General features: G+C 42.3%; 2 protein-coding genes across 3 annotated transcripts; both read left to right on the top strand.

Annotated features, from left to right (window-relative positions):
- LOC8085569 lies at positions 549-1,692 on the top strand. Of its 2 annotated transcripts, none has more exons than XM_002453538.2 (2): positions 549-1,026; positions 1,145-1,692. In XM_002453538.2, the coding sequence occupies exons 1-2, from the start codon at positions 739-741 to the stop codon at positions 1,160-1,162; spliced, it is 306 nt and encodes a 101-aa protein (XP_002453583.1). In that variant the 5' UTR covers positions 549-738; the 3' UTR covers positions 1,163-1,692. The 2 variants fall into 2 exon arrangements, with proteins under 2 accessions (XP_002453583.1, XP_021316252.1); XM_021460577.1 differs by having other exon boundaries at positions 553-1,035.
- LOC8085567 (receptor-like protein 12) lies at positions 11,341-12,921 on the top strand. Its single transcript, XM_021459444.1, has 2 exons — positions 11,341-12,648; positions 12,768-12,921. Exons 1-2 carry the CDS (start codon positions 11,342-11,344, stop codon positions 12,919-12,921), a joined length of 1,461 nt encoding a protein of 486 aa, XP_021315119.1. The 5' UTR covers position 11,341.

Here is a 13,187-nt window from a genome sequence, read left to right as displayed (position 1 = left end):
AAATTTTTTAGATTCCTATCATATAGAATCTTGCGGCACATGCATGAAGCATTAAATATATATATAAAAATAACTAATTATACAATTTATTTGTAATTTGAGACACTAATTTTTTGAGCCTAGTTATTAGTCCTATTCTATGATTAGATAATATTTGTCAAATACAAACAAAAATGTTGTCCATTTTACTAAAAATTTTGGAACTAAACAAGGCCTTACATACCCATTCAAAAACACGGAAGAGGACACTGAAACCAACAAAGCAGGTCCTTTCACCATCCAAGCCTTGTTTAGATGCAAAAAGTTTTGGGATTTTGACACTGTAGTATTTTCGTTTTTATTTGACAAACATTGTCTAATTATGGAGTAACTAGGCTTAAAAGATTCATCTCGTGATTTACAAGTAAAATGTGCAATTAGTTATTCTTTTTATCTATATTTAATACTTCATGCATGTGTCGTAAGATTCGATGTGACAGGGAATCTTATAAAGTTTTGGGTCTACCGAACGACAACAGCAAGGCAGCAGGAGATTCTCTCTGTTCTATCACTCCCGGCCTCACTCCCATCCAGTAGTGCCCCCACAGGCATCTTGCCCCGCTACCAAGAAAGCACAACAGCTCACCTATCTCATTCTCACCTTCCATTCCATCCAATCCACCCATCCTTGTTTTTTGTTCCTCATGCATGCATTGTTCCTGTCTGCCGGCCTGATCAGGACAAGAGAGCTAGCTAGCCATGCCGCCATCACCGTCGCTCCTGGACCTCATGAGCCTGCCCGAGCTGTCTCCGTCTCTTGAAGCGGCGGCGGACTCCTCGTCCTCAGAAGGCAGCAGCTGTGGCATGGTGCAGGTGGTGCCGAGAGACCTCTCCGACGAGCTCCTCGGCAAGTTCGAGGACACCAGCGAGTTCGGCTTCGAGTATAGCCAGAGCGGCCTCTGGTCACCGCTGGTCCTGCGGCCCGAGGTCCTGGCGAGCGCCGGGCGAGACCGACGGAGGCGCAGCCGCCGGAGCTGGAGGAGGAAGGTTGGTACGGTGAGTTGTTCTCTTAAAGAATTACCGCGAAAGGGTGCTGCAGCCTGCAGGTGTTCTGCTCCCTTGGATCCTAACTGTTGTTGTTCTTGTTCTTGTTTTTCTGATGTAGGTGTTCTGTTGTTGCTGACATCCAGGAAATCAGGCATGCTGTGCAATGTTTATGTTGGACGACAAGCTCTTGTCTCTCCTAAACTCTGCCGCACTTTTCTCTTCTCATGTACAAACTGTTTCGTACTTCAATTTTGGTGATGAAGTTAGTTTGTAATTTTTGGATGAAGATTACTTTTTACTGGGATGTAAAAAAAATAGTACTAGGATGCTTGTGGGTTTGTAAGTGCTGGTGTGTGTCCATTGATTTAATTTGTAGTTTGCTCAGAATCCTGATTAGTAAGATGCTTGGGTTTGTAAGTACTTGTGTGTGGCCACTGATTTAATTTTTTTTAATATGTAGGCCCAAAATTTCACTTTTGGTGATTAATGATGCCAAGGTACTGTGACTAATGTCTGTTTTACGGCAGCATTATTATATGGAGTCACAATATATTGGCCACATGGTTTTCTTCGCCTCCATTATGTTTTTTATTCGAATCAGTTCAAAGGATATGATCGGTCTGTTGGAATATATGTACACGACTAGAATTTGCGGCTTTTCCTTTAGACGTGAGGTTCTCTTAGTGTTTAGCATTTAATATTTAGTATGAGTTTTTCCGTACCAAATGCCTCTTAGGGAGAATTCCATGAGTTAGGACTGATGTAGTGTTCTTATTTCTACTTAAAACATTAGGAAAACTCTATTTTTTTTGATCGGGTACAACTTGTAGGATTAGGAGAACTCTACTCGATGATATCTGCAGCTTTCCTGTTGAAACCTTTTTCTTGAATTCATTTAAGGTCTCAAAAATTCATTTCAAAATCTAGTAAATTGAATACAAAAAGGAGGTATGCACTCTTTAGTCACACCTCACAAGTGATTTTGGACAAAATATATGCACTTGTGAGGTGTGACTTATGCCCTCACCAGCTGCCTCTATAAATCGATCGACTCTATAATAATAATAATACTTACAAAAAGAAACATGAAAGGAGGAACATAAGAGCCTCAAATCAAACAAATAGCAGAATGGACTCGTATCAAATTGGAGTATGAGTGCAAATTACAAGCCCACAAAGCAGTGGGAAGCTCGAGTGAACTGTATCCTCGATGACCGCACCAGAAGTATATATTCGGGCAGCTTCTTTTTGCTTCAGGTCAGGCCCACTTGAAATCTCTAATGACCCCATTGATAGCTCCGATGCCATTGGATTATGGATTTCTCTTGTGCACCTCTGGGATGCTCTCTGAGTCTTGTTTCTTCGCGTCCATATGTCCAGGCTTTACTTGATTGATGTCTTAAGCTTTTTGCTTGTGGTGATTGCTGATGTCCACCTTAGCCTAGCTCAAGTTCATCTTTGTGAGGTCTGAATCCAATCCGCGATGATTCGATGAATAAATCCAATGATCAAGATGTTGTTTGCCTTCAAATTCTCCTAAGTAAAATTCTCTAAGTGCGTATATGCCCCGTCGAGGACAAGATGAGGAACAAATCACTATAAGGCCTTGTTTAGTTCACCTAAACCAAAAACTTCTCAAGATTTTCCGTTGAAAGGTCCAAATGGCTAGAGGGGGGAGGGGTGAATAGCCTATTTAAATTTTCTACAAACTTTACTAGTCAAGTAAGTTAGTAAAATAAATAGCGAAGCAATTCTAGCACTAGCTCAACTAAGCTATGCAAGCCACCTATACAAATTAGTACAAGGCTAAACACTAATTCACAACAACAAGAGAAGGCTACACAATAGCTCTACTCTAAACAAGAACTAAGCTACACAAGTTAAACAACTAGCAAGGTATGTAAGTAAGTAAAGGAGTAGAGAGTGATCGTTATACCAACGTTGTAGAGAAGAGATATATCCAATCAATCACAAACACAATCACAATAGAGAATCCTCGGCACAAGATGACACATGATTTTTTACCCAGGTTCACTTGCTTTCCGACAAGCTAGTCCTCGTTGTGGCGATACACCCACTTGATGGATCACGAGCTAATTAGCAATTCAAAGCCAAACCCTTAGCGGGTGCCGCATCCACTCCAAGATGGGAATCCTCCAAGCCATGAGCAATCCACTAGAGTAACCAATTGTGATCTCCCACAGGGAAGGCTCAAGAACCTCTCACAAATCACTTGGTGAGGTTTGAAACAATCTCCAATCACGAGCTTAACACCTCCGCTGCTCCACGCCGTCTAGGTGTTAGGAAAACACCCAAGAGTAACAAGAAATCCGCAGCAAACTCAAGGATCAAGTGTCACTAGATGCAACTCTCGATGCAATGCACTTGAATCTCACTCAATCTCACTAGGATTAGCAATCAAGCAAGGAGATGAGTGGAGGGAGTGTTCTATAGCTCAAAGTATGCCTCAAATGTTCAAAAGTGCAAGAGAGAAGCCCCAAAGACCGGCCAACCTCTATTTAAAGAGGGTAGCCCGACAACTAGCCGTTAGGGCCAAAATTAGGGGCGTCGGATGCGCTGACGCTAAGCATCGGACGCATGACTCTAGCGTTCGATGCTTTACGTGCTACCACGTGTCACTATTCTTTTGAATTCAACCATTGTCGCTAACGGCTAACTCGTACGTACGCCTGAAACAGTAACGTCGGACGCGTCAGACGCCAGACGTTGGACGCGTCAAACGCTAGGTGTCGGACGCCCCCCCTTATGTCGGATGCTACTCAGAGAGCTCCGCAATCACGTAGGACCGACGGAGAGACATCGAACGCACACCCAGCGTCCAACGCTCGCGACCACATAAACTCGCTCGTGCGCTTGCTGACATCACCACTGACCGGACGCAAACAATGTTCGGACTGTGTCCGACGCTCACCCATCAGACGCTCCGACGCACAGTTCAACAATGCTGCTTAGCCATAATGCACCGGACGCTGGACCAGTGTCCGATGCTTCTACGGCTAGCGTTCGATGAGTGTTTTTCTAGTGAAAAACAGTAGCTCCCACAATTTCTCCAAATTTTCACCGATGCAATAAAAAATATGCATTCCATTTTTCAAAAAGTGTCGAATCCCGCCACTCTACCCTAAAACTCCACCTCCTTTGTAAATGTGCTAACACCACCAAGTGACCACCACCATTGTGCATGTGTGTTAGCATTTTACAAACATTTCATCAAAGGAGTTAGGTTAGCACATAACTAGATCCTAATGTATATGCTCATGATATGGATCTAGTAGCACTTGATTCAAGAGATGACCATGATTTTCCCTCTTGATAGTCGGCTATCTATCCTAAATCCGGTCAATCACTTCTCTACTGAAAGCCCTAGTTTTGTTTTGGATAATTGATGAAACCCTTGTACTAACCTCTATACTAAGTGTGTGTAGACTTAAGAGATTGGTACATGCCAAGTGATGGAGCAAGATATGATCATGGTGATAATGATGACCACAAGATGATCAAGTGCTCAACTTGGAAAAGAAGAAAGAGAAAAACAAAATCCTATGGAGATCAAGGCAAAGGTATTACTTAGGGTTTTAGTTTGGTGATCAAGACACCATAGAGGGTGTGATCACATTTAGGATAGATAGCCATACTATAAAGAGAAGAATTCTTTGGCTAAGTGGTTATTGAGTGCCACTAGGTGTTATTATTCTTGTGCATGCATTTAGAACCTAGTGAGCTAACTTAACTCCTTCAAAGAAAATGTTTGTGAAAATACTAACACACTTGCACTTGTTGGTACACACATGGTGGTGTTGGCACACTTTAAGAAGGAGGTGGAGTTTGAAGGGTAGAGAGGGGTTTGGGTACCTCTCTCCCTCCCGCCGAGCTTGCGAGGTGCTGTTGACACCTGTTAACCCACAATATTTGTTAGCAATTATATCTCCACCAAATATGAATATCTACTAGAACAAGGTTATCACTAACAATTTCCATGAGTTTTGGTGATTTGTGTATTTTTCAGGGAAGTATCCAGAAAAGCCTAAAAAGAGATATTTAAGTGCTAATCTACCACGAAACTTATCCGTGACGGAAGGATGTCACCAGAGGGATAAAAAAATACTCCAGAAGACACCCGAAGCAATAGGGGGGCCAGCAGCCGCCAAGTGGGGCTAGGCGGCCCCACCCCTGCACCGGGCGACCCCTAGGGTTAGGGTTGGCCACCTCCCTTCTGGAGTCTTTCTCCACCGCCTTCGAGGAGCCATCTTGGCCGCTTGTTATGTTGGTTTGATCCAACAGCGTGTATCCATCCCACCGGGCTATAAATACAGGGCCAAGCCCCCCTAGAGGAGCCCAGATCAAGAGATAAAGAGTCAGAGCATTAGATAGAGATCCACTAGATCTAGGCTAGCAATCAAGATAAAAATTAGAGAGATAGAGTAGAGGAGTAGAGATTCAGAGGAGTCCCAGCTTGTCGGAGCTTCCTCACGAGCTGTATTGGTCTGGATTCAGCTCCCTTGCCCGGAGTTGCGTTCTGAGGTACTTTTGTATTTACCATTCTGATTCAAGTAAGAAACTTGTTTTTATTCATTCTTTGGTTTGCAACTCATATTATATTGAGTACTTTGATTTGGGTAGCTCCTAGGTCGGAGTAGTGATTCGTAGCGTAGACATGGTGTCTGGGCTATTGTTGCTTGTAGATGTCCCATGATCAGCCGAACAGTGGTAGCTCGCGTAGGTGACTTTATAGCTACGTTGAATCCTCTGCAGTCCACTTCCCGTTGATAGGACTGATAGGCTTATAGGTGCCTGATAGGAGATTACTTTGTTTCTTCTTCTATTCGGGTTACTTGCCCGACAAGATGATATTATACAAAGCTTACCGGTTATTAGAACCAGAGTACATTAGCTATTTCCTCATTCTCAATAGTTTTCTAGATTGATTGTACCCCCTTAGATTAAGAGTTATAGGCTAGGTCATAAATCACCTACTGTTCCTTTGGGTTTGATATTAAAACCAAGTTGATCTTGGTGAAGTGCTGATCAGTATATATCTGTGCGCTTGCGGATAATCTAATTATAATCATTATATAGGGTACAGTTAATTTATACCAACAGGCGAGATTCGGCACTTTTGAGAAAATGAAATGCATATTTTCTATTGCGCCGGTGGGAAGTTTAGAGAAGTCACGGGAGTGTTTTCACTGGAAAACACTCACCGGACGCTAGCCTCGGAGGCATCAGACATTGTTCCTGCGTGTCCGGTGCACTCTCGTTTCTGGCAGAGGTGAAGGGTGTAACGGACGCTCAGCATCAGACGCTGACCAAACACTGTTCGTGCGTCAGGTGCGGTATGATGTCAACATGTATGAATGAGAGTGTTTCTGACTAAGAGCATCGGATGCCCAGGGAGCGTTTGGTGGTTGTGTCCGGTGACTCCACGCGTTTGACAACCTCTTTGCGTACGGGTCCAATGTGTACCGGACGCGTTCGGTGCTCACTTGACCACGTCTAGTAGTTTGAAAGTGACCGTTAGAGTTTGACACACGAGATTCAAAAGTTGACATGTGGCTGCATCCGGAGCACCTGACGCAGGGTACGAGCGTCCAGTGGCTCACCTGCAGCGAATCCGGTGGCCCCGACTTTTGCCCAGTGAAAGAGCCAACGACTCTATTTCTTTGAGGGGATTATAAATAGTTGTTGACCATCTCGGAGCTCACCCACTTGGCATTCTAGCATACTTGACATCCTTGTGAGCCTAAGCAAACACCTCCCACTCATCTCCTTCATAGATTAACTATCTTTGTGAGATTGGGAGTGATTCTAAGTGTATTTGCTTGAGTGATTGCATCTAGTGGCACTTGAGGATCATTTTAGCTGCGATTTTCTTGTTACTCTTGGTGGCTGCCGCCACCTAGACGGCTTGGAGCAGCGGAGGAGCATTGGCATGAGTTGGTGATTGTTCGTGGTCATCTTCCGGTGATCATGAGGGGTTTCGTACCTTCTCAGGCGGAGAGCCGAAAGGTAACTCTAGTGGATTGCTCGTGTCATTGAGCTACCTCACTTGTGGGTAGGTTCTTGTGGTGTCCTAGTGAGGACGAGGTTCGTGCTACACCTCTTAGCCGCCGAACCACCAAGTGTTGGTCGACACAACTAGGATGTAGCGTGCCGGTAAGCACGTGAACCTCGGAAGAAAAATCGGTGTCTCAATTATGTTTGATTGATATTCTCCTAGTGCTTGATTGTTTATATATTGGTGATTGGTTCATTCCCTACACGGCAGTATGAATATCTCATCCTATCCATTTACTTACCACAAAGTAGTGTAATTAGTTTAGTTGCTTACTTTGTCTTGTGTAGCATAGTTCTCTAGTGTAGCTTGTAGTGACATAGCTCTTGTGTGTCTAGTAATCATATCAACTAGAATTGTTAGATAAGTGGCTTGCAAACACTCCACTAGCGCTAGAGCAAAAAACTTCGCTTTATTATTTACTAACCTCTTGCTCTAGTGAGTTTGTAGAATTTTTTAAATAGACTATTCACCCCCCTCTAGCCATATTAGGACCTTTCATCTACTCAATTTAGACCAGCAAAAGAAAAACTCTATGTTTATACCTTTGCCTTGATCACTTTACTCCTTGTCTATTACTATGATCTCTACTTCATGCTTCATCATCTCTTTGTGATCATGTGTCCCCCACTCCATGTCATATTTCTTCTTCATCACATGTGTTGCTATGCCTAACTCAAATCACTTAAACACAAGACATTAGCAACTTGGTGTCATTAATTACCAAAACCAAACTTAGGCTTTCACCGTCACATCAAATCTTGCGGCACATGCATAGAGCATTAAATATATATAAAAACAAAAACTAATTGCACAGTTTGCCAATAAATCACAAGACGAATCTTTTAAGCCTATTTATTCCATGATTTGATAATATCTATCAAATAAAAACGAAGGTACTACAATATCAAAATCTAAAAACTTTTTAAATCTAAACATATAGTTGATCGCTGACTGTGAATTGGACCAGACCAGACACTGACTTTGACATGGACCCAAAAGCTCCCACAGCCCCAACTCCACGCACTAGAGCCCGGAGGAAGCGGCTTTGTTAAGGATGAAACTAGCACAAATTTGAGTGCGGACTCAAATTTGTGCTAGTTTCATCCTTAACAAAGCCGGTTCCTCCAGGATCTAGTGCGTGGAGTTGGGGCTGTGGCAGCTTTTGGGGTCTATTATTGATGGACTTAACTATATGGAAGAAGGTATATTTTCTTTGAATATCTAAAATTTAAGTGGGGACACATGCCAGGCATACGCCTGAATAATTTGGGGTATTGGATGTGTCAAATAACGATCAACTCTCGAGGCTTGTTCTACAATTTCTCTATGGGAGTTCTCTAGAAATTTTGAATATACAAGATACTACTTTCTCTGATGCCAGCTACTTTGGCAATCTCACATCTTTAACAGATCTGGGAGTAGATGAATGAACAATTTTTATGGATCCTCCCTATATATTTGTAACCAAGCTGACCATGCATATTAGTACCTTGCGACTCTCTTTGATAATTTTTTCATAGGAAGTAGGGTCAAATTTCTCATAGATTGGTGATCCAGAGCTTGACAACATTGAAACTCTCTAATTGCTATTCCACCAAGACAACGTCCTCCTGGATTGGAAACCTCACCAATTTGAGAAGCCTGGATGTCAGGTATTGTGATTTTATAGGGCTAATTCCACGGTCAATTGCAACCTTACGAAATTGGAATATTTGACAATCTTTGATTGTGCCTTTTTAGGTCAATTAGTCTCTTCAGTTGGCAATCTAGAAAACTTAATTCCTGCAAATATCCTATAATTATCAAGGTTTGGCCCTATAACACCGGCAATTGGACATCTCAGCAAGTTGGCAGTTTTAATACTTAAGATTACAACATCTCTACAATTGCTAACATAACTAAACTGAATTTCATGGACCTTTCATAGAATGATCTTGTCGATAAAATTCAAAATCCAAAATTTAAGTGGGGGCACGTGCCCCCTACTCCTTGTTACACAATTCAAAATCCAAAATCCTTGTGTACTACATGTACTGGGTCCGCCCGTCTTCTCTATCTCCAGTTCTCCCTGCAGCCCAATTTCCGTACCTGACATGTATTATGATGGCACATGGCAAACCTGGTGAAGGAAGCCGCGTTGGTGTTCATGAGGACACTAACTTCAGCATCAAACATGGCTGCTGGCAAGGAGGACATGATGCTGTCGTCGTTCTTCCTGGCGCTCCTATTTGCAAGATCGTCAAACATAGCTGCTGGCAAGGAGGACATGATGTTGTCGTCGTTCTTCATGGCGCTCCTGTTTGCAACGATCTTGCTGAATCCATCGGTGGTGTCAGAGTCGAGGACTTTGAATCCATCAGTGTGGTCAGAGTCGAGGAGGAAGTCCTGGTTATTCATGTGCATTATTCTTTTTTCTATTGCCTTGTTTATAATTTCATTGTTGTGTTTATATAAAGTAACAATTTGGAACAGAAGAAGTGATAGTGAAGAATATACCTATGCGCATGGAGATGTCATGCCGCTATGTCTGAGACGAACACAACAAGGAGAGATGAAAGCGAAAATTAAACATTATGTAATATGATTGTTTCTGATCATTACGGTATTTATTAAAAAATTTAAGCAGTGTATTATGTCATTATTAAATAGTTTAGTTGAAAATAGTGAGCTTCTGATCGTCCAGGAACCATTTTAGAAAAAGATAAATCGTAATCGATAGTTTTCAATTGTCTTTATCCCTAGGAGCAAATAAATCGTAATCGATAGTTTTCAATTGTCTTTATCCCTAGGAGCAAGCCCGGCCCAAACGCTCTGCACAGCTGTGTCTCATACTTGCGTCATGTATGTAGCCATGGCGCATGCCTTGCACCACACTACCAAACATGACACAACCATGGTCCATGGCTTGTGGCCCTCCGTCCTCACAGCTAGTCGCCTGGGGTCAAAGATCGGGAAATCGGAAACAGTGGTTCAGTCTAGATGCAATGGATTGCATCGTCTTGTCTCAAGAGTTTGTACCCTTAGCTTGAGCTCTTTTTCTTACCGCATTTATATTCCAAAACAAATGTGTGTTTTACTAGGCTAGTCAATATAGTTGGCTCTAATTTGATAAACTGAGTTTGGGTAGATAGATAACACTAGAGAAACTCAAATGCACATTATTAGTTGTAATGATAATTCAAGTAGAGTCCAAGGTTAATTTTTTTAGCAATCCAACTCACCTCTCCTCCTTTTGATGGATCGGCACTCAAGTTACCTACAAGCGGAATGAAGTCACACGGTACATGTTAAAATGGCCTTTTTCTCGTGTATATAGTTATTGGGCTGACTTACACAGTTTATGACAGCAACAGATTACAAGTGCAATAGAGTACAACTATCACAGTGTGCTAGTTAAGGAAAAAACATATGGATTTTCTTCTCTGTTTGAATTCGGGTTTTACCCAGGCAGCCAAAAATGTGTGCTAACTAGAAAAAAAAAATACATGGTTCTTTTTGCTTGATTGGATTCATGTGTTTTTTTCTTGAAAACACCGTGTGCTAGAAGTTGATAAAACACACAGGTGTGGACTAGACAGATTCTAATTTTTTAGTAATCCAACTCACCTCTCCTCCTTTTGATGGATCGGCACTCAAGTTTCCTACAAGTGGAATGAAGTCACGCGGTAGCGTGGCTATGACATTTCCAAGCTATCCGTTGCAAGATATGTATGGTTCACTAGCATAATCTTTGAAAGGATAATAGTTCAACGAAGTGAATGTAGCTAAATTGTTTAGGTTTCTCATGGTGAAATCTATCTATTTGGGTTAAAGTTATCGACTTGGCACATGGCACGTATACATGTTTTTTGAAATTTTGATCTTTTAAGTGGTAAGCTTATGTTTATCGCTGACAAGACACTTCCGGTAATTTTTTTTGTCAATCTTATGTCCTGATAATATAAAGGTAATTAAGATCTCCATGCCTGTATGTAATAGTTTAAATCTGGTGGATCGCCCGCCTAACAAAGCTACTTAAAAGTAACACAAAAGCAGTTCCAACAGGACTCAGTGACTGCAGTTGGAATTATTGGTATCTTTCGGTGGCTTGACTTTTGAAATCTTCAAAGTCATTACGGTGGACTACTGTGGACAGTGGTTGACGCACTGGCGCATCGGGAATGGGATGTGTCCATCTCTAATCTCCAATAATATATAGAACTGTCTTGTTTTGTTTTTGCTCTGAAGTGCAAGGAGAGAATGATGGCTCGTGCTAGTTATCTCCTTCCCCTCTTCATAGCACTGATACACCTCCCTTCACTAGCTTCATCCACTTCCTATGGTGGTAACCTCACAGCTCCTTCGTGCTACCCAGACCATGCTGCAGCACTCCTCCAGCTCAAGCGATCCTTCCTCTTCGACTACTCCACCACCACCCTTCCTTCATGGGAAGCAGGCACTGACTGCTGCCTCTGGGAGGGTGTTGGCTGCGACAGCATCTCTGGCCATGTCACTGTTCTTGACCTCAGTGGCCGTGGCTTGTACAGCTACAGTCTTGATGGAGCGCTCTTCAACCTCACCTCACTCCAGCGACTCGACCTGAGCAAGAATGACTTCGGTGGATCCCGTATTCCGGCAGCTGGCTTTGAGAGGCTTTTGGTACTCACACACCTCAACCTTTCTTACGCAGGTTTCTATGGACAGATTCCCATTGTAATAGGCAGACTCCTGAATCTTGTATCCTTGGATATTTCTTCGGTCCATTATTACACTGATGGTGATGAATTAGACACACTCTATAATGTTCTTGACAGCTATAACCTTTTAGTCCTACAAGAACCAAGTTTCGAGACACTGGTGTCGAACCTCACAAATTTGAGAGAGCTCTACCTTGACGGAGTGGACATAGCCAGTGGCAGAGAAGACTGGGGCAGAACTCTTGGAAAATATGTTCCTCATCTTCAGGTTCTTAGCATGGCATATTGCAGCCTTGTTGGTCCTATCCATTACTCCATGTCACGTCTCCGCTCTATTGAAGTGATCAATCTCAAACGGAACGGAATTTCCGGCGTGGTTCCAGAATTCTTTGCAGATTTTCTCAATTTAAGAGTTCTTCAACTCAGCTTTAATGATTTGAGAGGCAGGTTTCCTCCCAAAATCTTCCAGCTGAAGAATCTGGGAGTACTGGATGTGTCACATAACCATCAACTCTCGGGGCATGTTCCAAAATTTCTCTATGGGAGCACCCTGGAAACTTTGAATCTACAGGATACCCTTTTCTCTGGTGTCACTCTGAGCTACTTTGGCAATCTCACATCTTTGACAGATCTGGGAATAGATGGAAAATCAATTGTTACGGAGCATCCCTATCTTTTTGTAAACAAGCTGGGCCATATTAGTACCTTGCGACTCTCTTTGATAAATCTTTCATGGGAGTTAGGGTCAAGTTTCTCATGGATTGGTGATCTCCAGAGCTTGACAACATTGAAACTGTCTGATTGCTACTCCACCAAGACAATGCCCTCCTGGATTGGAAACCTCACCAATTTGAGAAGCTTGGATATCAGGTATTGTGATTTCATAGGGCCAATTCCACAGTCAATTAGCAACCTCACGACATTGGAATATTTGGCAATCTCTGATTGTGCTTTTTCGGGTCAACTACTCACTTCAATTGGCAATCTAGAAAACTTAAGATTCCTGCAAATATCCTACAATTATCATGGTTTATCTGGTCCTATAACACCGGCTATTGGACATCTCAACAAGTTGGAAGTATTAATATTGGGAGATTGCAGCTTCTCTGGGAGAATACCAAATACAATTGCCAACATGACTAAACTGATTTTTGTGGACCTTTCGCAGAATAACCTTGTCGGTAAGATTCTAAATCCCATTATCACATTATACCTTATGATTTGCGAATTATGCATCAAATGATATGATACGTACAAGAGGGCAATGCTACAGTACACTTCTTACTTCCTAGAAGATACTATTTCAAATAAATCTGAGCCATTAGTTTTTTGGTTTTCTAGAATTAATTAATTAGTTAAAAAAAAGGAAAACTATTCTCAAATCCCTCTACTCATGCGAGATATGGGTG

This window comes from Sorghum bicolor, chromosome 4 (assembly GCF_000003195.3).
Source record: "Sorghum bicolor cultivar BTx623 chromosome 4, Sorghum_bicolor_NCBIv3, whole genome shotgun sequence".
NCBI lineage: Eukaryota > Viridiplantae > Streptophyta > Magnoliopsida > Poales > Poaceae > Sorghum > Sorghum bicolor.
The sequence above is the reverse complement of the archived record's forward strand: the minus strand, read 5'-3'. Positions and strand labels throughout refer to the sequence as shown.